The 26,841-nt window shown below is 32.6% G+C and overlaps 1 protein-coding gene across 1 annotated transcript; it reads right to left on the bottom strand.

The window, feature by feature from the left end:
• Positions 1-290: 290 nt before the first annotated feature.
• Positions 291-24,935, bottom strand: LOC139502849 (uncharacterized). Its single transcript, XM_071292476.1, has 10 exons — positions 24,858-24,935; positions 11,794-11,830; positions 9,843-10,034; positions 9,140-9,187; positions 7,691-7,993; positions 6,274-6,417; positions 4,353-4,933; positions 3,720-3,893; positions 2,939-3,149; positions 291-537 (listed from the first exon to the last, which is right to left on the bottom strand). The coding sequence occupies exons 2-10, from the start codon at positions 11,815-11,817 to the stop codon at positions 430-432; spliced, it is 1,785 nt and encodes a 594-aa protein (XP_071148577.1). The 5' UTR covers positions 11,818-11,830; positions 24,858-24,935; the 3' UTR covers positions 291-429.
• Between the last annotated feature and the right edge of the window lie 1,906 nt (positions 24,936-26,841).

Raw genomic sequence — 26,841 nt, 5'->3', positions numbered from 1 at the left:
GCTGAAGTATACTCATAGGACTTTCTGTAAATAATGTGGGTCCCGTCTACAAAAGACTCATCTGTGACACTCGATTCAAATAAAGTAAAAACGCCTAAATAAAGTACGACGTTGAAGAGCATTTTGGACCTAAAATTCCCAAACGCTTAGTCAAATTATCATTTTGGCCGAAGCTGTTTTGCCAAATACAGCTAAGGTAATATATTCCTGAGGTGGAAAAGCCACAGTATTCAAAAAATGTATTTTTTTCTATTTATACTAATGATAATTCATGTCTACACAGAATTAACAACTGTTTCGAATTTTACCTTTTTATTTTACATAAATACAAATTTTTAATCATAATAAAACTAATTAATTGTCAATGGACGAATAATTTGATGAATTCACAGCACACGTATAGTAAAAAGTCACTTCCAGTTTGACGTATTAAAGCCGTAACAGTTTTTGTAGACTTTTGTTGAGGAACATCTTCTTTGGATCAGCACCAGATTTCTGTAGCTGCTTTCTAAAGGCATCGATGTGCTGTCCCATATGCTGAAAGATTGGAAAACAATAAATTGTCTTAGCAAACATTTGATTAATAACTTCATTTCTGCATTGCAATTTTTTAATACTTACATTAAAACATTAAATCATACATTTAATTAAAATTTGATAGTTGTTTTCAGTCAATTCGTTTGTTAATCTAATCAAGCGTTTGGTTTTATCAGTTTTTATCTGCTACAAATTTCAACATAGTTATTCTTTTATTCACGAACCTATGATTATGTATCTATTGGTGTAACATAAGTTATGATTGCAGTTTTTTGGGCAATGTACTTTGCCATATAGACCAAACACTACACATTTAAACACATTATCTTCATTAATTTGCTATGTCATTTACTAGATAGAGGCAAGAGTAGTAGACCACTGTTCAATAGTCATAAATAGGATAGGCAAAAACAAATCAGGTTTACAAATAGCAATTGTTATATTATAGTTCGTTTCTGTGAGTGTTACATTTTAGTGTTGTGTTTCTGTTGTGTCGTAGTTATCCTTTTATATTTAACCTATTTATAAGACATCACACGATATCTAACCAGTCTTACAAAACGAAACTTCATAACTAAATACATGGATTTTAGATGTATAAATACCGAGACACGTCAATAGCAATGCGAATTAACACTCGAAAAACAGTCATATTCGGGAAGAGGTCAAGGTTAGTACCTAGAAAAAACCAGACGATGAAATTGGTTAAAGAGGGAAGAAAGATACCAGAGGGACAGTCAAACTCATAAATCGAAAACAAACTGACAAAGCCTTGGCTGAAAATGAAAAGGATAAACAGACAGACAATAATATACATGACACAACATTCAAAAACTAAAAAATAAACAACACGAAACCCACCAAACACTAGGGGTGATCTCGGGTGCACCGGAAGGGTGAGCAGATCCTGCTCCACATTTAGCACCCGTCGTTTTGCTTATGAGATACACATACGGTAAATAGTATAATTCGGTAGGTCACATTTATGAAAGGGCAATTAGTTGTAGTTCCGACGTAATGAACATATCCGATATCATTTGTAACGGTTATTCTATAACGGTCAACCAACCCGTGATGGAGTCCGTAAAATTTACGAAGAGATGATTTTAACTTTATCATTAGGAACTCCTAATGTAATAGCTTCCTTTTGAGAAAAAACCCTCTATCAAGTAAATTATGATAACGACACCCGTGGTAACAATGCCGTTGGTTAGCGTTGACGCAGATATGACTTAGAAATGGGAATATGATAGTAGGGAAGTTGAAATCATCTTTTTGTTATCTTAAGAAAGTTCTTAAAAGTAGAAGAAAAAAACTGTAGGGCTGCATAGTTAGTACCCATTCAATACTAGACCTGAAAAAATGAACCCATAGTTTTATACATGCATATTGTCACAATATGAACTAGTTATTTGATTATCTCTATTTATGTAGCCTTGTTTGCCGGGTCTTTTATAATTTAGGATAACTTGTTCCGATGTTGCTTTACATATGATTGTCAAATAAATCCTTGGTTCCTTATCATTTTTTTTATTTTAACATTATTATGAACATCGACAAGGAATGTTTATTTTATGTTTTCTTTTAACGGATGGAATGTGCTATTCTCTTGTTCAACATTATATTGATTAATGATTGGTTGATGTTTACTCCACTTTCGGCACTACCATTATACTTTGTGGGTTGCAATTTGTATTGTGGGATGTGGCCGGAGTGCCCGAAGAGAGCCACAGATCTTCAGTAACAAAGCTGACAATTCTACTCAATTCATATTTTGATCGAACGTGCATGCCTTGTGTGGGAATAGAATTCAAAAGCTCAGTTTTGAAAGATTAGTAATACAGTAGTTCGACTATTGAGACCACTCTGCCACCATGACAAAAGCAATATTAAAACGTGCCGACGTAGATTAATTACTGTGTGATTGTAACAAATCAGATTCAGGATAAGTAAAAATGCATACGAGTTACTTCTAAAATAGGTATATTTAGTTCCAACACTGTTTATGTCGTTTTTTAAGCATGTCCGATAAAAGTAAGCCCTGAAAATGTTTGAATGCACTTAAATCATAAAAAGCTACTTAAGTCAAATATACCACTTGTAAGCTAGAATCAAAAACATTTAGTATGCTCTGTTAAATGTGAGAATAATGTGCACAATGTTTCACTTTGGCCGACGCAATTGTTTTACCCTTTTTAATGAGACATGCTGTTGTCAGTTATGCGATATTACATCTTGAATAGTATATTTTTTATCTCTGATCCCATTTAACATTCAAGGGAGTACCGTTTTTAGTTGTGTTTTTTTTTTTTTACTTTTCTGTAATTTAACTTCGTAAGTCTGAAACATTTTCATCTTATTTGTTTTGATTAAACATAGGTGTGAGAAAGATTAAAGGTACCTTGTAAATGTGGTCCTCAATTCCTGGAAGAAAATCCCATTGTTTAGCTAAATGTGGAACACCATCTAAAGCCATCCACTCCTGTCCCACATCAATGCAGAACTCTTTCCAACCATTCGTGTCAACAACACTTAAAACTTCTATATAAAGCACCTGACCAGATCCTCCAAAATCCGGATTTCCGATTATACCAGGGCAAAGAAGTGTCTCACTAAAAATGATGATTTTATTTAACATTAAAATAAAGAAACTATATAAATATTCCAAATCCATACACCAGTGAACATGCGACAGAAACTGCATCGTGTTGTCGCACTATTCAAAATTGGCAGCTTTTCCAATAAAGCGTGTTATATCTATTACTTTGACTGTCACTCTGGTATCTTTCGTCCCTCTTTTATATATTGCCTCTTATTAGATAAAAAACGTATGATTTAAAACAAAAAACAAATATAAAATTAAATCGTTGACAAACTGGTATAATGATGGAACAATGTTATACGCCTTCAAGCAAATTAAACGCATGTTCAGGACCTACATTGTAAGCGCATCTACCCTGATCATGATTTTCTTTAATGAGAAGAATAGCATAAAGCATACTATAAAACTGAGGCCGGGAAAACGACTTTTAGGTATGTTCCAAGGGGGTTTATTAATTACATACATTAATGTAAAGATGCAATACAAGTTTTATTATGTTTAATACTCGATTAATTGCTCTTCCATCAATGTCATATCTGATAGTGAATAAGTAGCTATGGAAATTTTAAATCATATTCACCTATAACCCATCATACGCATTTCCAGAGCAATGTTAAGTTGATACTCCTTTTTTTCCTGGTATTGATGCACTTTGTTCACAACTACTTGAATTATCTCCAAGAGTCGATTAAAATCTCCCTTCAAATCAAAGGCAAATTCCATGTCATTCACAGGAGCCAGATCAATGTAATGTCTGAAATTCATAAAATGCCAGACCTAAAGCTGATTTAACATGGAACAAACACAGAACGTCAAACTAAACATTCATTTTACAAATTGCCTTTGCAAATATCAGTCTTATATTTTAGTCAATTGGAAAACCATATTTTTTAAAGAAAAATAAACTCATCATAGATGCAATTACTAACTTTTCTAAGCATGATCAAAATAGTTAAAAGGACCAATACCATACTGATGTTGGTGAGCATGGAATGCCAAAAAAAAATCTATTCCTGAGGAAAATAATCTTTAAATACACGAATCTTCATTTTTTGTTTGTAATTACTTTTCGGTCAGATCTCGAACAGATTTTGTTATATTGAATTATTTCTACATTGCTTAGTAATTGTTCTCTTGTTCAAAATGGAAGGAATTATGGGTAATTTCATTTAACGTAAATGACGTTATTAGCATAGATAACTAACAATCATACCTAAAATGAACAGCATGTGGAAGCTCCTGATAAAGATCGTGACCACTTGGGTAAATATGGTTGCTCAAATAACGAAAGGATGCATATGCAAATTCTGGAGTCAGATGAGGATGTTTGACAAGATGCGGTGATACGATCTCCAAGGCTTTCTGTGTCCAATGATCTTGCCTTTTTTTCTTTTCGTAATAACTTTCTGTTTCTGTTTTTACTTTTTTCGATTCTTTGTTAATGATGCGTATCAGAACGCGGTCATGTTTTGGATCGTAACTAAAAAAGCTCAGTGAATTGAAAGGAAACCAAAACATCTCAACAGACCAGTTGTTCTCAAATATTTGTTTTATATTTTCTGCATTGAAGAATAAATCACCTAAATGCATGTATCTATTTTCTACCTTAACGATAAACTCAGGAATAAGTTTCAATGTCATGTCAAATATGACTCCAAAACATCCGAAATTTGCTCTTATCGCTTGTAACATTTCTTTGTCGTCTTTCGTATAGGTTCGTAGTTTTCCATCACTTCCAATTATGCGCATTTTCACTACATTGTCGCTTGGTGTGTTTGCATTTCTTCCTACTCCCTGCATGAACAAATATATAATAGCGTTCAAATGTGGTTACACAGTATTTGGGAACAATCGAAAACTAGATGAAATGAAAATATTACTGTATTCCTGGTAACAAAGCAACACATGAAAGATTGGCGTAGTACATTAGTCTTCCTACGTGTGTCACTGAATCAACCAGTATAAACATTAGCAAAATATTAATATTGTCGTAGCTTTGGAAAAAAACATAATTATGCAGCTGTGATAGAAGGTATTGGCAACGAAACAGCAATTCCCCAATAATGTGAAGGGGACGAAAGATACCAGAGGAACAGTAAAATAAGTAGATTGAAAATAAACTGACGACGACATGGCTAAAAATAAAAAAGACAAATAATAGTACAGAAGACACAACATATAAAAAAAGAACCTAGAAAACTGAAGATAAGTATTAAAACGACCAGTCCACCATACGGCCGTACAGAAATAACAACACCCTCATCAAATTGTAGACTTTAACGATAGCCGAATGAAGAACAGTTGAAAAAGAATACCAACGGCCCAATTGATAGATGTGATTAAAAACACTAACTTCTCCAGTCACAATGCTGCAACAACATAAAAATAGAACACATTTAAAAATGACTGAATCAGTAATAAAAAGGCTAACACACAATAAACAAACTGCAAATTACTGGTCGATCTTATTGGAATCTAATACAAGCCAAATTTCATCTAGATAATTAATCATGTTTCCTTTAAAAGATATATATCTTTTCATAACCAAAACAGTAATTGTTAAGACATTATTGAAAGTTTTGCGAAAGCACGGACTTCTACTGTGTTATGATTTAGGTAAATACTTTTTTGTTAACGTGTAACAACTCGTACAAATACGTGTATTTATTTATGAAATTATTCAAATTTATCCAATATAAGAATCGATAATCAAAATAATAAAGATATCTTACCTTCGTGTGATATTCCTTATGTTAATTAATTTCAAGGTTCTGCCCCTTTACCAAAAAATAGTTATATTTTGAAAATATTATATTCTCAAACTGAGGGATGGGTAACAGCATTCATGATTTGTGATTAAACATTAATTTTTAAATTGATGCACAGAATGTGTGTTTAGGATTACAGACTTTTTTCAAGACTAAACAACTACAATGTCAATAAAAGGTAGGCCTTTGTATTAGTGTAAACAGCAAAGGATTCAGATAAAACATATTGTTTATCATCTACTTAATCTATTAGTTTCATGAGTACAGATCCAGTTTTACATGACAATGCATGTAATTTTAACAATGAATTACATTTCGTAGATATCTTTATTAGTAATGATAATTTAAAGTTAAATCAAAACTCACGTGACATCCTGTCGCTACAACACTAACCATCTGAACAATATCTAATATAACATTAGCAGGTATATTTAGCTTGTTTTCTAGTTGGAACTTCTTAAAGTCTCCAGTCGTTACTCCGGTCATGATGTCAACTTCAAGCTTTTGGGGCTACAATATAATACAGTTTTGTAATGTAAAACATACTAATCAATGTACAAATTGTTTAAAGTCTCGAACGATCAACCTTCTTAAACTTTATATATAAGAACAGTCCGTTTTCTGTAACGAAATTTTGCGTCTAATATTTTCTGTTACTTTTTGTTTACATTTGCTTATGTACAACTCACAATTCGATTTAAAAGACCTTATAAAACGCATTTAAAGGGAAGGCAAGACCTGTAAAGGTCAATGTGAAGTGCACGTCTTAGTTAGATTACACGATACATCAGTTGTAACAGCTAGAGAAGAGGGAAGAAAGATACCAGAGGGACAGTCAAACTCATAAATCGAAAATAAACCGACAACGCCTGGCTAAAAATGAAAGAAAACAAACAAACAATAGAACACATGACACAACATGGAAAACTAAAGAATAAACAACACCCACCAAAAACTAGGGTGATCTCAGGTGCTCCGGAAGGGTACGCAGATCCCACTTATAGTCTAATTTGGTAGGTCACATTCATGAAAGGGAAGGGAATTGAAGTTACGACGTAAGGAACATAACCGATATCATTTGTGAAACGGTTATTCCATAACGGTCAACCAACTCGTTATGGCGTCCGTAAAATTTACGAAGGGATGATTTCAACTTCACCATTTGGAACTCTTGGTTTAATAGCTTCCTTCTGAGCAGCAACCCTCTATCAAGAATATTATGATAGGATATGCAAGCACGGGAATATCGTATCAATTGGGAGATATATAACCCAGGTGCTGCTGGAATGTTGCTACTTAAAAATGGAAAGTTCATAATTGGAAAGCTAAAATCATCTCTTTTTTCGTAAAAGGTTTTTTAGCAGTCGTCACAATATTCTGAATGTCCGCTCTGCGAGAACGTAACTAACTATAACTAATTGTCTAAGGTCAGATTGATGAATTATTGCATGCATGATTGATGTAAATACTTATTTTATTACGTTTTTCAATTTGCAACTGATTATTGGCTATTTTTATTACAGCGAATCGACTTATAACTAATGTTGAACCATATTTTGTGTATCTTAATCGCGATATTCAATAATTAAAACTGGATTCTAGTTATATCTTTTCAATTTTTACTTTAGCACGATACCACAAGACAAACGTTGCTGTACTTTGTGGAATTCTCAGAACGAATTGTATAACCATAACTGTAATAGGCTATGACGCTTGCTATCGAGAATAATATCAATTTCGTCCAAAAATATATTTGATACTGATCAAAGTAATTACTACTTACGTTAGATATTCTAATTCTAGATCCATCTTTGTAGTCGCTTTTCATATCTTTAACGTGAATAAGTAACTGTTTGCTGTCTGAAAAAAGTGGTGCCCAGCTGTGTCCACTTCCAGCACATCTTACATGCAAACCTTCTTCAGATGCTGCTAACACTAACTTCTGAATTTCTTCTTTTGTAGTAGGAGAAGATGATATAACTTGAATAACTTGTGTCTTTCCCCAGTTTTGAAATACCTCTTTCTTTACAAGTGGTGACTTCCCCAAGCGTGTTTGTAACTTCGTTATTGTCTCCTGAATGTCGTCCTGAAAACACATTGTGTTAATTCTGTTCATTAGTATAAGTGAAAATTGTATTAGATACCCATTGTAAACGAATTATCCAGTATTCGGATATTCGGCTTTATGTTTTAAAACACCACGTGATACATGATGATCTTACCATGTTACCTTAATAGAATGTCCATTCGGATGTATATGTATATCACTTATTCTGTAAAATTCATCAGATTTCTATTACATACGATATTTTTGACATTTATATCTATTATGTCTGTTTGCGTTGTCAATATAATGGAATTAAATGAGACTTTCAAACAAGTGATGGCTTTAGCTAGCTATAAAAACAGATTTAGTCCAACATCTTCTACATACAAAAATGTCTTTACCAAATCAGGAAAAGACCAGAGGACATTCAAATTTCTCAGTTCGAAAATAACTTGACAAAGTCATAGCTAAAAAAGAAAAAAAACCCAGATAAATTGATGTACACACAATTCTCACGTAGAAAAACTAAAAAACACAAACCCAACCCAAAAATTGGGGTTGATCTCGGGTGCTCTTAAAAGTTAGCAATTACAAACCCGGTAAAAAGTTCAATTCGATTACGCTACATTCGCGAAAGAGAATGGGATTGCTGTTTCAACATATGGAACATGATAATTTCATCTGTGACACGGATATTCGATAACGGTCAACAACTCGGGATGGCGCCCGAAAAAATACGAAGGGATAATTTCAACTTCACAATTTGAAACCCTTTGTGCAATAGCTTCCTTGTGAGCAGCAATCCCCTTTCAATGCAATTATGATAGAAAATGCAAGCTTGGGAATATCGTATCAATTGGAAGATGTATAATCCGTATGCTGGCGCTGCTGGAATTTTGCTACACAGAAATGGGAAGTTCATAATTATGAGGTTGAAATCATCCCGTTTGACATTAAGTTTTGTTTTCAACCCACCCTCATTGTCAATTTCTACATGTAAGTCAAGATATGAGGCAGACTTAACTGTATATGTTATATCCTCATTATCTATATAGCGGTAGGTAGAGTAAAGTTAAATCACCCCACATTTTGGTAAATTCAAATAACATTTTTACAATTCTTCTCATTTACAAATTACATTTACCTTATTCATAGCGCCACTAATACTGTTGTTATAATACTTACTTGTTCAGATAAATCTGGGTAATTATTCTTTGCGCTTTGATGTTTCATCTACAATGGAAGTTTATTCTGATAATGGTTTGATAAGAAACTCATACGAATCGAAAATATAGTATATGTCAAATAAGAGAAATATTAATGCATGTTGTAATCGAAGGTTATCACATAGCAAAAACTGCATACACTTCCAAAATCCGCCTGGTGTATCCCTGTTTTAACTGAAATTTGTAATCCTCACCTTGAGTTTTCGCATATATTTTTGAGTATTTCGTAAACGCTATGTTTTCTTCATTGTGTCAAATGTACCTATTTTCTCTATAAAGACTTTCGTTTAAATTAATATCTATCAAGTTTTGAAAAGACAAACGTGTATCAAACAGTGCATTGCTTACACCGTACTTTTTCATTAAAAACTGATCTAAAATCCGCCTTTAAATGTGTTTCTTGTATGTTTTTTTTTTATTTTAGTTCCTTTATATCTGTTGGTGTTTAGTATGACGTCATTGTTTCCTAAACAAGTAAACATTTTCTTAGGGTTTAACTTTGGCCCACCTTCAGGTGCGGGATTTTCTCGCTGGTGTTGAAGACTTATTGGTGGCCATAGCTTTTGTCTGCTCTTTGGTAGAGTTGTTGTCTCTTTGACATATTCCTCTTTCCCATTCTCAATTAACCAGTGTGTGCTATACAAATTGCTCAAAAATAGTACCTGTTCCTCATGCAACGTTTTTAGGTCAACCATGACGATTTTGCCATTACCACTTGTATTTTTTATCAAATCGTTGTCACTGTCGCCTAATGTAAATATAACCGTCTTTTGATCCGTTCGTGCATTTTCCAAGCAGATCTTTAGTTGTTCACCATCACTTGGCTTTTGATTATGCACATCTCCATGACGAACCTAGGTATAGATGCATAGATAGTTGAATATATAAAAAAGAAGATATGGTATGATTGCCAATGATTGAAGCCCATATATAGTCAGAATAAATCATGTCAAATTTATAGATCATGATAAAGAAAATACAGCTAGTACACATTCGTCTTCAATACTTACAGTTCTTACAAAAGTGACAGGATACAAACCACACATTTGGAACAGAGTATAAACATTTTGTCATCCCAGACTTGTTTGACTCTCATCTGTTTAACCGTACAAATGATATACAAACAAACAAGACTTTGCACTTGATTCCATGTTTAGAAAGAACGCTGTGTATGCTTCACTTTTAGATAAACTTAGTAATGTATGGTAATTTTGTTTTCGAATTTTGAGTCATTAATGCTCTTCAACTTTGTACTTGTTTGCTTTATAACTAAAGTGATCTGAGCATCGCTGATGAGTCTTAGGTAGACGAAAAGCACGTCTTGCGTAATTATAAGCCTGGTAACTTTGATAACTGTTTGGAAACGATTACAACATTGAAGACGGTAGGTGTATGATTAAAGGCAAAAGTGTCAACATTTTCTTGTTGTAAAGCCGCAGTGATAAACATATTGTGGCATTCTTTTGTAATAATTTTATTTTTTTCATCGGGGTAAAGCTTTCTTAAGATATTTTTTGAATCCCAATCGACTATTTCTTTCTTTCTATCTTTTAATAAAATTGTTATAAGGTGGGACACATGATAAAAACGCTAAGTTATTTTATGATTTGTTACATAACAAAGGCAACTTTGCTAAATTGAGGTGATGATTGTCATCGAGACAACTATCAAATATAATTCAAACAAAGAAATGTTTTAAGCAAATATAGGTCACCATATATCTATCAACAGTATTGATCACTACCGATATCATACAGGTAGCTGTAAAACGCCCCATCAGGACAAATTGTGAAACAGAAAAAAGACAATTTACGACAACGGTTCGGTTATTGCATGATCATCAGACATAGCACATATATCAGAATGTAACAGGATATGGTACATGTACATATATAAGAATACAATAGAATAAAAAAACTGTATTTTGTTTCGACAAAGCATTAACAATACAATCATAATCTCTGGTGAGCTTTTTACAGAATAAAAATCATACAAAACACAAAAGAAACAGCAACATGCACATATAATACATAAAACAAAATAAAGGCAGACAAAAATCAAATCATCAGATTTTAGCAAAATTATCTTTAATATTGAAAAAGTACTGTTTGACAAAAAGAAAAAAGCAGCAGGTCATGTGGCATGCGCCTCTATTGGTCTCAATAATAATGAGTAAGCAGCAGTCAAAATTAATTTTTAAAAAAATCACTCGGGCTAGATATTTGACTTAAAAAAAACAAATGTGGAAAACATTATGATAATAAACTAATTAAACAAAATGCATATTGACGGACAACAAATCAAAATTATAGGTACACACTTATTGCATCATTTCCTATATAATGTTGAAACCGTTAATTGATTTAACATCTCTATCTGTATAACATGCATACGGAACCCAAGTTTAAAATTTAAAAAGGAGGAAGACGCCATTGACTGACACAAACATGTTAAACGTATTGAAAAAAATCAAATATAAGTTTGCAATACATTTCACTATTCTCACATTTAAGATTCAAGTTTGCAAGTTGAATGTTAAACTCTGCAACTACTTACTTATGTCAATAAAGGGAAAACCTAATCATTGAATAGGAAAACTTAATTATTTCTTACATTCTGCGAATTACTGCACGCCATATCAAGTTACAATCTGAAATTAAAATTTGTATTGAATAGTATTTTATGACAAATGACAAAACTATAAACCACACATCATTTGGCAAGTTTTGGTATGTTTAACACTGTCTTTTATAAATGGAAACCGATGAATCATTGTTAAATAAATATATAATGACTTCAATGATTTCATTAAAGATTTGTCACAACATTGTTGTTACATTTGTTAGGGGGTAGGGGTCATCAAAATTTGATTGAATAATTTAGTAGTCATTTGTTTTCTATTTGTTCGTTTTCATGTTTAATAAATAATCTATCTCACATATCATCGCGTGTTAATCGTATCTTTCTTTAGCAACGTATTACTAATATAAATACCACTTACTTCTAAATCGTGACTGTTTGTACTTATGATTTTACATTTTATACAATGTATGGCTCTGCATGTAGTGATTTCAAAGGAGTATTGCGCTCATAATGTTAATTTACCGAAGCCGTATGCCGACGTTTATTTTTTCGGTGAGTTTTTTGTTTGCCATATTATTTTATTCTAAAATGACATCGTTTTCTGCTGTGCTCATAGACATAACTATTTATTAGAAAACAATATAATGTAAACATAAAATGCAAAAATCTTCTATGATAACAGGTAAAATTGACAAATATTTTATATCGAATTATTGTCACTATAAAAATTACATGTCGAAACAGAATCTGTTCATCAAACTAGCCTGTAAGTGGTCGCATGGTTGTGACTGTTTTGATGAGCGTGAATTTGCATTGCTATAAGACGTCTCATAGTATTTGTAATCCAGCATTCATGTATTTAGTTTTGGTGTTCTATTTGTTATACTGATTGGATATTGTTAAATGTCTTATCGTTTGTAGTTGTGATTTTGAAATTAACTTATTTTCCATTCGTGTGTGAGGGTACATTGCCATACAAGCGGGAGTTTTGAATTGCCACAAAACCAGTTCGAACCACCATTTTTTCTTACAATGTTCTGTACCAAGTCAGAAAAATTTCTATTGTTATCTCATACTCCGTTTATGAGCGTGTTGCGTTGTCGTTTGACTTTTTGGCAAAGTAACTTGTGTCGGATTTAGGTTCAAGAAGTTTTAACAACTAGAACAGTTGATGAACTATTTGTCCAACCAGGCTTTTACGAATGTTGTTGGTATTTACAAAACAATAATGCATGTTCAATTTAAAATGCTTTTCCGATTTATATAGCCAGTTTTGGTTTAATAATATACGTCTTAATGTATTGTTTAATGTGTAACTTGTGATTCCTTTATTGACACCTATATATGTATCTGGACGTTTTCGGTCTTCAATTGGTCTTTATTAATTTGTTTAATCTATTTAAAATTTCAAAAGCCTTTTCCATTTTTTGTCTTGTATTTGTTTTAGTTATTCAGGACTTGTAGTTTTTCGATGTACAACATATTCAATTGTCTTTTAATAGCCAACGAATTATGATATTGAACATGATGAAGGTATGTCATACAAATATTGTTTATCTAAACGTTGGAGAACTAACTCTTCTCGAACTAATTGTATACAATAATTGAATGCTTCTTTTAGTAACTTCATAGGGTGTAAAAGCGTTGACCGAAGTACATTGTTTATGAAACGCGGAAATTTTTAAAATGTGCGCACGGTCAACGCTTATAAAATCCTATAAAGTTACAAAAAAAAACATTCAATACTTATAATTACATTTTTTATCTAGGATAATGAAAACACGATTTTTGTCAGTTTTTTATTTAATTTACCAGTGCACTTTATTGTGGGACATCGTGTCATAAGGGTTTTTAAGGGTCATAACCTTTATCAGCCTACTGGATGAATCAAAATATGCTAACAGGTGTTAATGAAATTGACAACTTTGTGGAATGTGGAAGGCACTCGAAGGAGGTTTTTTCTAAACAAAAAAGGAAAATTTAATTTTTAATCAATAGAGTAACAGACTAGTTGATTATCGGATTTATCCAATCTCGATAGTCAAAATTGACAATTTAGCTATCTCGATTGAATTAATCTGATAATCCACTAGTATCAATGTAAGAATCTATATTGATCCGTAATATAGATGTTTAAAAAGTAAAATCACAAAAATACTGAACTCCGAGGAAAATCTTTTCGGAAAGTCCATAATCACATAGAAAAATCAAATGTCAAAACACATAAAAAAACGAATGGATCAGAACAGTCATATTCCTGACTTGGTACAGTCATTTTTAAACGTAGAAAATGGTGGATTGAACCTGGTTTTAAAGCGCTTAACCTCTCACTTTGATGACAGTCTCATCAAATTCGGTTATATTTACAATGATGCGTGAACTAAACAGACATAATAAATAAAATAGTCAACATATGGGTACAGCAGTCATCATCGTGTAACAATTTTAAAAGGAACAATTTAACAGAACACAAAAACATCTATCTACAAACACATGCATTGATTCGCGTGTCAGACGTCAGAAAATTGTATACGTTACATATATTTGTTGTTCAATGTATATACAGGCAATTTTAAAATTTCACATAGGCAATGTTAGCATACAGTGTTAAAAAATCAAAAATTATGTAAATGATTGTTCTCCTGTTTTATAATAAAATGTTACGTTATTAACTACACTTATAACAAAATATATATTTACTGGATCATGGCGGGCGGAAGTGTATTATTTGAAAACTTTTAATTTGTTATGGGGTTGACACGAAACACATAAACATACATATAAATTAGGGCTGTATCGCTGAAATGATCTTTTTGTTTCAAAATTCTTAACTTGATTTGTGTGGGAAACCTAAGAGATTTTCCAAAACGTTCGATTTATATAATCCGGAAATTCAGCTCCGTGAAATTTTGGTAGAGTTCTCTATTTTATTTTTTCTCTCAAAATTTATAGGTCATCGTATATCGCCAGCTAAATTTATCATTTCTTTTGGATATTTTCCATCAAAGAAAAGGTAAGCATTAGTATATATGCAAACATTTCTAGCCATCAGTGACATCTGTTCTCAGTGGACCAGTGGTATAATCTGTCTCTTGACTGTCAGATTTAACAGGTGAAGGCAAGGACTCCCAGGTCGGAATGCTTTTTCATATGTTTTCAGTTGGATTTAAATAATAAGAACTCGAACCTTACACGAGGAGAAATTCTCACTAAGTAGAGGGGTATCTAGAAGCTAAACTTAGGGAACGGCCATTGCTTATCAGCTGAAGGGTATGTTCAAATTTTTCACCACATAATGACCCCCCTCACCTAAACACATAGCTTCAAAACTTTGACCCCCAAACAAAAATCCCTATCGATTGTAAGAAGAAATTCTCACTATAGTAGGACATTTCCAAGATCCCAGAAAAAGGGTCTGTAGAAGCTAAACTTAATATAGATATATATATTCTTGAGAGCAACAAAAACAGTGTGCAAGAGGATTAGATCTGAGTACAGAGGTAGTACATATAGGTATAAAGTTGAAAGGAAAGGGGATTATTCTTTGATTTTTTGGGGAGGATGATTTTGAAAATGAATATCATATCCACATGTCCACTGAATAAAATAAGCATAACAGATGAAAATGAATATTCAATTTGGAAAAAAATTACTTCTTGCCCCCCAAATTATCAAATGGTCATCTAAGCCAAATAATTATGACCATGTTGAAAGGCTATTTTATTTTTTTCCTGTGACACGTTCCTTTGGACTAACGGTTATCTAATTATTTTTCAATTTGTTTGCTATTTTATTTTATTTTTTCTGTAACACCTTGCTTTGGACTAATGGTCATCTAATTATTTGTCAGTTTGTTATGTACCTTACATAAATGGGGATTACTTCACAATTAATAGGCTGTTTTGAAACATTTCACAGTACTTGCATTTGTTGAATCAGATGAGTTACTAGCATAGTTTTAGTTGTACATGAGTACTGTCACGAGACTTTGACTCCATAATGGATGACTGGGAGATTAGCTTCTGCATCTGACATGTCTGATACATCCATTTCATTGGAATGTCTTTTTTTTCAAAAGTAAAATACATAAAACTCTGTATAAAATCATCAATACCTCTCTCTCTCTATCTTCATGTATCTAGATTTTTTCGTGCATCCATGCAAGTGTGTCCACACCAGCCTCGTGTATATACATGTATATATTTATCAAAATTGCATAGACCTTATGTCTAGATGTAGTCCATTCGTCCACACCAGCCTTGTGTATATCATGTATATATATTTATATATATTTATCCACAGAAAAACTTTTTCACTGCTATGCATATTGATGTAGGCCCGAAACAATTACATACAGCCATACACAAGCGTAAATTATACATTTATTTTAGTAAAAAATTTACCACTTTTTAGCATATTTTTACACTGATGCACATACATTTACATGTACTAATACAAATGTATTGATTCAGTGGTGATGGTAGTAGACACTGAAAACTTTTTAGGTTTTAATGTTTTTTTTCTTCACCTGTTTACCAAGATAAGGTGGAAGTTTGTTCTTATTTCAAGAGAAAGGCACTCAGGATGTATTTATTTGTGCATGAAGTGACATCTACTTGCTTTTTACTAACTATTTTTATCAGAAATTTGTATTTCTATATATTTGTATTTGAGTTTTATATACATGTACATAAACATTTTATTTACATATTATATATTAATTGAATAAAACTAAAATAAAATATTAAACTCCTTGGGAAAAAAGATATAAACTGTTTTGTATTCTGTGACTTCTCTAAAGCTTTCGACAAAGTTTGGCATAGGGGTCTTATATGTAAAATGAAAGCGTATGGTGTTGACGGAAACATATTGAATTGGTTTCAGGATTATCTACACGACAGAAAACAGAGAGTAGTATTAAATAACTAGTCTTCTTCCTTCTGTAATGTCTCAGCTGGTGTTCCCCAGGGATCAGTTCTGGGCCCTCTTCTCTTTGTCTTATATATTAATGATATTGCTGATAAGCTTACTTCACTGTGTCGGCTATTTGCTGACGACACATCATTCAATTTAGATGCTTGGTCTTCTAAATGGCTTATGTCATTTAACCCAGATAAAACCGAAATTATGATATTTTCAAATATTGAGACTCCTGACCTTAACTTTTCTTTAAATGGTAAAAATATACCTTTAAGTACATCTCATAAGCACCTGGGAGTTAATTTCAGTAGTGACGCAAAATGGAACATTCATATTGAAAGTATAATTACAAGTGTAAAGAAACACTTAAATGTTCTACGTAAACTTAAATACCGATTATCTCGAAATAATTTAGAAAAACTATACTCAGTTTTTATTCGACCCATTTTTGAATATGCCACGGAAGTGTGGGATAATTGTGGAATAGGCTACTCACATAAATTAGAAAATTTGCAATCAGAGGCCGCAAGAATAGTAACAGGTCTACCAATATTTACAAAAACTGAAACTTTATATTCTGAGGTTGGCTGGGAATCTCTTTTTGAAAGAAGAAGGAGAAGAAAATTACATATGTTTTATAACATGAACCAAAAGCATGCACCAGAATATCTATGTAATCTTGTACCTCCTTGTGTACAAAGTACAACAAACTACCCGTTGCGAAATGGTCATGATATTATTGTTCCATTTTGTAGACTTTCCCTTACTACTGAATCGTTTATTCCCTCTACTATACGTGAATGGAATAAACTTGATCCCCAAATTCGCAGTGTCGACTCTATTTCTAAATTTAAGAAAGAATTAAAAAACGATAGTCTATTATGTAAAATTGAAACGTTTTATTTGTACGGCCCAAGGACACTAAATATAATCTTAACGCAATTGCGATGTTCCGCTTCATTCTTAAACAATGACCTATTTAGAGCTAATATTGTAGATGATCCTTCTTGCCATTGTGGGTACGATATTGAGGATGTCTACCATTACTTCTTCGTTTGCCCAAAATACACATTATGTAGAAAAACCTTATTCAATAACCTTAACTGGCTATCTGAAAACTTTGTTTTAGATACAAAACTATTAATTTGCGGACACTTGGAACTTTCGAACGAACAAAATATTCAAATTTTCAAACATGTTCAAAATTTCATAAAAAGGTCAAACAGATTTCTTATGCCTTGATAGGGCGTTATTATTACTGACACGGAACTTCATCATTGTCATCAATTCACAAGTCATCGTCACAGAATTATACGACTTTTCAAACTTTCTTTTTCTCTTTTTACTTTCTATCCTCTTTGTTCACCTATGAAAGCTAGTATTATATTGTATAAATTGTTTGTTTTATATGCATGTCCATTATATTATACTATTATTGTAACTTTATATTGTATTATGGAGAAGACTTCATAAGTATGATTTACTTTTGTCTAATCCATTTTGATTTAATTCAGCAAATAAAATATGTTTAAACTAAAACTAAACTATAATTAATTTACATGTCTATTTTCAGGACCTCCAATCCGTACAGTTAGGCATGTTTGTTTTTGGTGTTCAAGAAGTTTATCACTGGATTGAGCTCTCTGTCTACATGGTCTAAGTGTATTATTAAAGTGCTTTGCATTAAGCTCAGTTCATTGTTATGCCAATGCATTCTTTCTGATATAAACAACTAAGGTAAGATCGTTGAAATTGTCATCACCATGAATTATTGAAGCAGCATCCACTGAGCATGAATAGTTTAAGATAGATTAAATTATTTTAGATGCATTTGAAACAAATACTTTGCATCCAGATAGCCAAATAAAAAAAAGTACATTGAAAATATATACCAAACATTGCTACCTGGAATATGATGCTAGGTGGTTTTGTCACCTTTTTAACCATTTGCACTATCTACTGAAGAGTCCTGAGTGCAACTAGTTATTCATTCATACATATGGACGAAACGCATAAGGCTAACTAGACCATACCCGCGACATGTCGCGGGTCCTTGACTGAATTAAAGAACCTACCCCTTAGTTTTCGCCTGGATTTTTAGAATTCGTATTGTCATTTGGTGAAGTCACGCTGATTATAAGGTGCACAGATATTCCCTGTATAATGACGAAGTTCAGGTGTGATTATTACCCGTGTTTATAGCAAATCCTCAATACACCGTTTGGTTGTGCGCCTGACAGAGGCGAAATGTACAGATTATGTAACAGGGATCAGGTAATTTTGTGAAATATACTATTGGAATCGGTATTGGATTCGACCCGCAACTTTTTAATTATTGGTAATATTAATTATGTGGAAAACAAAAGGACCTGAAATGGTGTAATTTTTAATCTACACCATTGTCCTATAGTATTTATATATAAAGTTAAATTCTGCGGGCAGTACGTCGACTGAGCATGCGAAAGCGTATATAAGACACGGATCGATAACGGTCTCCGAATTTGGATATTTTTTCAAAAATTGGCATTTTCTGTGGAAAAAAGATTGTTTCAAAAACAAATTTAGGAAGTACAAAACATTACATTTATACGTCATATCACAAATATTTCTGACTTTGTATGGTTTCAGAGGAGTTTTTAGATAATAAGGACATACTATGTAGATGTGCATATTGACAGGAAATTATTATTCAATTTTTTTGTAGGAGTTACGCCCCTTTGAAATTATTTGCCCCAATATACTACTGCAACAGTTTGTCATCGCAACTCCTCTGAAACCACACAACAGAATTTCATGAAACTTTGTCGATAATAAGGACATACTATGTAGATGTGCTTATCGACAGGAAATTACGATACAATTTTTTTTCTTAGTTATTTTATTTGTCCAGTGACAATGTGGGGGCGTGGGGTATGTGAGCGCGCTCACTAAGGTTCTTTAATTTGTGTTGATATTAATTGACGGATTACAGCACCGTTTATTTTTATACCATGGCCTAAACAAAACTGCATCCTACAAGTTTCATTTATATTTCTATCCACATAACAAAAACATTGAAACAAGAATAATTCTGCAAAACCTTATTCATACTTTTTAGGTGTAATACCACCAAATCATGGTACGTCACATCCGGTTGCATACGAAAGTAGGCCTAAAAAAATATTCCCTTGAAATTGACAGTTGTAGAAAATTAACCCTGCATTTCAATGCACTTAAATTTTTCTGAGTCGTAAATATGTATGTTGGGTGTCTGAAAGCATCATTCTTTTTTTAATTGGTGGTCTTATAAAATATTTTGGAACGTTAAGGTTACATAGTTACCAAAGCAGGTAACCAGTAAATAACAGTGTAAAAATTGGGTTGTCTACCCTCGGCGGTGGTTACTTTCTTATATGCAATGAAATGTAGTGTGAAATTTTCACTGTATCACTGGAAAGGATTGAACTTTACACATGCAAAGTATTTCTTTGGTTGAAATAAAGGTAAATACTGTACGATTTTTTTAAAAGTGCCAATTTAACAAAGACTAATAGGGAAAAATCAATGGTGGTATTACACCTTTATAGTCTACACTATTTGTAATAATCTATTTAGAGAAATTAAGAATCATAAACAAACAAATTGGATATACCATGTTATTAAAATTATTTCATTCTGGTAAATTTGTCTTTTATCATGTTTATATAACTTCAATCAGGCCATGGAGAATCTGAGATAAAGACAATTTCAAAGAAAGAATTGAAATATATGTGTGATACAACAGAAGTGTACTTTCTTGCTCATCTAGCCCCATGTGCAAGTCAGGTATTATAATCACTTTGAACTATTAGACATTTAAGAAACAATGTCGAACATGTAAAGGGAATCTTTCATTAATGATACTGGGATGATCCTTGACTACAGTGTTCCAAGTAAGAAATGCCCACCACAATGGACATAATTAGAACCATACGAGAAGAACATACATACAGGTTCTTATAAACCATCTTGCATATCAAAATTACATATAATGTAGAAATGCAGCTTATGTGTTCCTCTACTAATTTTTAGTATTTTTTTCATCCAAAAGCAAAGTAGTGGATCTCATTTTAACAGAATCATTTGGTAATCCATATATTGTGTACAAAAAGTGTCTCCTCCAAGATAATCTTGAACATTGAAAAAACCAACACTACACATTTTTAGTGTTTGGTACTGGTCTAATATTGAAGATGGCTGTCACTGTGGAACACTATGGTCGGGGGGGGGGGGGGGGGGACAGATTTTTTTTTTATCAGAAAACACCGTCAAACATTTAAACATATTATCCACATTGTATAATGTCAGGCGAGGATCCAGAGGGGGGGGTTCCGGATGTTGGAACCCCCCTTTTTTTGGACGATCAATGCATTTGAATGGGGACATGTAATTGGAACCCCCCCCCCTTTTGTCCTGGATTAGGAACCCCCCCCCCCCCCTTTTTAAAATGGCTGGATCCGCCCCTGAATGTTAATATATATATCTATACTACAGATTACGAAGATTAATTAAATTTTAATAAAAACCACTAACAAATATATATATGAAAACAACCTTATTTTATATAAAAAATGTAAATGCATTTCATGACTTCTACCCTCCCAAATAAATAGTGTTCATTTGTCATACCAGCTGGTACGATACTTTGATTTACAGTATAAATTTATATACAACTGTCGTATATTCTGGTCTCCAAGAATAATTCTTTGAGTAAATGCATTAAAAAAGGAATATATATATAAAGGACAGGCAATCAGCAGGCATTCATTGGTCAATTGTAAATTGCGATTGCTATGGGATTCCTTTACTAACTTAATTATCTTTACAACACATAATAAATCATATCCTTTTGAACATTTCTTGGAAGTTATATAAGGTAAATCATAATGCCACATGTCTATTCACCTCTGAGATCTTGACATTAATTTATGTTGCAGTATGTTACATTGTGTTAAGGAAAATGTTAGCTTTTCATCGACTTTTTAATTGTTAACTTTAAATAGTAAAATTATTTACAGCATTAAGATAACTTGAATAACCGGGGAGTGTTTTATCTTGTTATAGTCTACTTGTAAATATCGTCAGAATACTTTATTTGATTTAAACGTAATAACAAGTGCAGGCAAACATCTTCGCAATTTTTTCTGTGCAATACTTATCATTTAATCCTCCTCTCTTTAAATTCTTGTTCATAATTATTAATGAAGTGAGAGGTATTAGCTAGCTATAAAACTAGGTTCAATCCACCATTTTCTACATAAGAAAATGCCTGTACCAAGTCAGGAATATGACAGTTGTTATCCATTTGTTTGATGTGTTTGAACTTTTGAAATTGCCATTTGATTGGGGACTTTCCTTTTTGAATTTTCCTCGGAGTTCAGTATTTTTGTGATTTTTACAACGTCGATGGTTGTAACACAGTACATGTACCTTTCAGATCAGCAGTGGTATGTCTGTTTATGATAATGTTATTAAAAATATGTCCAGATAAATTTTGTTATTTACAATATACGTCTAAAAATGTGATATCTTATTAGTTTCATGGTGTGTTAGTGATCTAATACGAAATATATGGGGTCATTAAATTCCAGATTGGGTGAGATGGAACTCGAGTCCCCATATAGAATTTACTGACCCAATTTATCTCATATTAAGTCACTAGAACACCGTGTAACGAATTTATCTTACCGAACATCTTCACATGTGGTATTTTGACTAGCGGCCTATCAAAGTGATCACGTTTTCAATACTTCGTACTATGGCCCTACTTCCATTTTTCTATACAGAAAACAGATGCCAACAGTAGCAATTTTTAGCTTTAAATTTGTTTTATGAATTTATTTCAATCGTACATTGCATTTATCAATTTCTTTGTCTTTTGAATCCTTCCTTGGGGGGGAATGCGAAGTCCCCCCGTTATACAATAACAACTTCTTAACTTCAATTTATGAACTTATTTCAACCTTTCATCATCAATTCCTTTGTCTGTTTAATCCTTTCAGATTTTCCTCAGCACCGTGTTCTTTTTTAAAATGGTTATGGCTTTTAATTGTTTTTAAAGGGAGGTAACTCCTTACTAACCCCATATGTTTGTTGCTTACCCTATATGGTAACTAACCATGTATTTTTAGAGAACCCCATACGTAATATATAAAGTCACCACGTGTAGTCCGTTAACCAATCATATCATATCCCCATAAATCTATAGGAGGTAAGATAATTGTAATTATCCATCCGATAACCTGTGACAAAACAAATAACTCGTCTAAACATCAACCCAACAATTTTAGATCTGTAAATTTGCTTTCGCTAATTGTTTGTTCTTCCCTTGCCGGGATTCGAACTCATGCTAATGAGATATCGTGACACCAAATCGCCTGCACTGTATCCGAAGCCCTAAACAACTCGACCACATTGGTCTCACATTAATAAGGGTGAAACAGTTTCGTATAAAACACTAGGGGTTATTCCCCAACTAAAAATAACCATGGAGGGAAACCTCTCTTTATTTACTCAATTGGTGAAAAAATATCATGTTTTATGTATTTGATTGTAAAAATTAGTTAATTAGCTTTCAATTAAAACAGGTTGAATGATTGAAATGATTTTGAAAATTATATTAACTTTACATGTTTTTCGGGGAGACAACACTGTAAACATCCTGGTTTTTTTTGGCAGTGAAAATTGAAAACTTATTTGCAGCCACTGTAGCTCTTTTCGGAGCAGGAGACCGTTCCCTGAAACAAGATTTTTTTGAAAGGCCAGGTAAAAACCCACAAATTTCATACAGTTTTGATTATGTAAAATGTGCATGGATCATGTCTGCATGGGTGTGCACATGACCTGGTTTCAAGTTTTTTATGTTCAAATTAGACCTTTTTTCCCCCATGTTCATTGGATGGAATATTTTTAATATATTAAAAGTACACGTTATTTTTATAATTCATTATAAACTAGAGAACATTCTGATTCCAGTGATATTTAGTTTTATACAAGTATCTTTATTAATCAGTCCACCACTAAGGGTCACTTATGCATGGTCCCTCCTAATGTGACGTCATAGAAAAAAAAACTGTTGATTGCACCCTAAAGCTTTCGGTGGCCAGGTATAACCTTTCCTCGTCAGTTTTTATCTAGCGTCGTAATACAGTACATGATATATGAGGCAGGAAGATGTAATTGTTACATATCAGCTGAAATATCTATAGCAAATGATCCTGCAAATTAATGCAAGATACAGTCAGAGACTATTAAAGTGATTTTAAAGACTTCAATACGTTTAACCCAGCCGCATGTTTGCGCCTATCCATAGTCATAGTCAGGAGCCTCTGGCCTGTGTTAGTCTTGTATGATTTTTAATTTTAGTTTCGTGTGTATAATTTGGAGTTTAGTATCATACACTTATCAAAAATAAAAACACAAAAAACTTTAAGCCAATCGAACTAGCAGGATAATTTATCGGTATGTTCGGACTGTATTCTTATTTGGTATGTAAAATCTAGATATTTCCGAGAAAAAAAAGCCGCCATTGTCTGAATATCATCTGAAGCGAGTTAGGCTCCCCTCTCTATGATTTCCCCTGGGAAAGACGATTTCGAAAAACGCATTAACAGATTTTGCATCAGAACAAAGTTCAAGTGCTAAATTGTGAGCAAACACAAAGTTTACAAAGTATTTTGGGGCACAAAGATTGTATGGTTATCATTACGGTCATGCTGCCAACGGTTTAATTCTTAATTTAATTAATTATTAAAAATTATTATGGGGCAAATAAAATGCGAATTGGCGTAAAAAGTTAAGCGTCGCTTAAAATCAAATCGATTTGTTTTCATTATTTATGATTTTTATCAAGTGAAACAGGCTGGGTTACTTACCCAATTAAATTTAACAACTAAATCAGACTCCAAACCCTTCAGTCCAAGTGCTCATAAAATCGAAAATAAAAAGAAGAAAATTGCGTGTACGTGTTTAAAATTTTAATTTGAAACTTTAGAATTAATTTGTTTCTTTTAATTAATGTAAAAAAATAATGACTACCAAATAAGAAAATAGTATGAGAATAATTATTTTCTACCTTTCATATACCATGTTTCTGTAAATGGTCATGTTTCTGAAAATGGTATTGAAATAAAAAAGAAAGTACTAAATAGGCTTACCTAAGATTTGCTATAGATGAAGTACGTGTGCATACTTTGGAATGAGGCGATTAAATAAAAAGCACATTCTCCTTTTATACATTAAACGATGGTCACATGGCTAAACTAAAAGATTAAATTAAATATATGGTACGAATATTTATGTAGTTAAGATTTAAAAAAGAGTTCAGAGAAAACCATAGTTGGCTTCAGTGCATGATTTTCTTGGAAAGTTAATTTGTTTAAAGGTTACCCGAATACATGTACTTATAAACATGACAGGTTTTGTGATGTATGATACTAAACCCCTAACGGGAGGGATTTCGCTTGATTTTCATATGATGAAGACATAATCTTTCAATCAGTTTAATTGAGGTCTGGAGCTGTCATTTCAGTAACTGCTAGTAGTCCTTTATTAATTTATGTATCATTGTCATTTTTCTTAGTTTCTTTTGTTACCTATTCTGACATCGGACTCAGATTTCTTTTAAACTGAGTTGTATTGTGTGTATTGCTTTGTGTTTGTTTATTCTACATTGGCTAGAGGTATAGAGGGAAGGTTGAGATCTCATAAACATGTTTAACCCCGCCGCATTTTTGCGCCTGTCCCAAGTCAGGAGCCTCTGGTCTTTGTTAGTCTTGTATGTTTTTTTTTTAGTTTTAGTTCATTTATATGTCTCGGAGTGACGTGTCGTCCATTTTCACTGAACAAGTACACATTTTTGTTTAGGGGCCAGGTGAAGCCCGCCTCCGGCCAGTCCGGGTGAGGGATTTTATTAGCAACATTTTTTAAATTTACAACTGAAACATTAAATTAAGTCATGCATTGTTATATTTTAAAGCAAATTTTTCTACAACGAATATATACGAATATTTTATTCTCATAAACATGATGTTACAGAGAAATTAGTATACAATTATGATACACTAATAATAGTGCGTATGCGTAAACAAATATTAAACAAAGACAGTACGTTTAATTGTGTATGTTTAACACAATATTGAAATTTTGGTTTAAACACGAAGTTTACAAAAGTTCAAAACAATGTGGCTATATTTTCACGAGATCAGGGTAACTTTTGTTATATGAATTAATTAGGAATTGAAATTGTCACTATTGTTTTTATTGCATATTTATTGTTTTCATCAGCATTATTTATGATCTGTTAACCTTTGACACGTTGTTTTCTTAGTGGTCAAGTAAAGTGCCGGCATTTCGACTATATCTGGTTTATTTTCAACACTAATATATTGACTACTAACTTATTAATATTTTTTCGTAAACCATATCTATTTTTTGCATTTAAACTAATTGATTCAATAACTATTCTTTATTTCAAATCCCCCAATTTTAACTGTTTTTCTTTATATGCTGACTTGTTTGCCGAAATCTATTGTTAACATGTACCGAATGCTAATTTACTACGTGACACGATAAGCTGTCAATCAAAACATAAAATCAATAATCCGCTATCGGAGCAATGAAAACTCAACAGATCGATCAGTTTCCAGTCCCGTTAGTACAATAGTCCCAGCTAACTACAAAGTTTCGTAAAATTCTGTTGTGTGGTTTCAAAGAAGTTAAGCCGACCAGCTGTTGCGGTAATATATTAAGGTCATGACCATGACTAAGGGGGCAGGGCCAAATAATCTCTATGGAAATTAGATGTCCCAATGCTAATTCTATACAACTGCATACCAAATATCATTGACCTACCACTTGTAGTTCACCATAAACTAGACCTAATCACAAACTAATACATTGTTGACGCCGCCGCCGACGCCGGAAACAACATACAATCGTCATATGTTTCGCTTTTTGACTTCGTCAAGGCGAGACAATAAAAATGAAAGAACCTTTGTAGCACGCGCACATAACCGACGGTCCCACATTGTCACTGAGCAAACAAAATCTCACCAGATTCCTATTTTCAACGAAAGTCAACTGATAAAAATATCTTGTGGATATGGACATCAACATATTGTGCCCTCATTAACTACAACG

This window comes from Mytilus edulis, chromosome 14 (genome assembly GCF_963676685.1).
Source record: "Mytilus edulis chromosome 14, xbMytEdul2.2, whole genome shotgun sequence".
Classification (NCBI taxonomy): Eukaryota; Metazoa; Mollusca; class Bivalvia; order Mytilida; family Mytilidae; genus Mytilus; species Mytilus edulis.
This window is presented reverse-complemented; position numbering and strand designations above follow the sequence as displayed.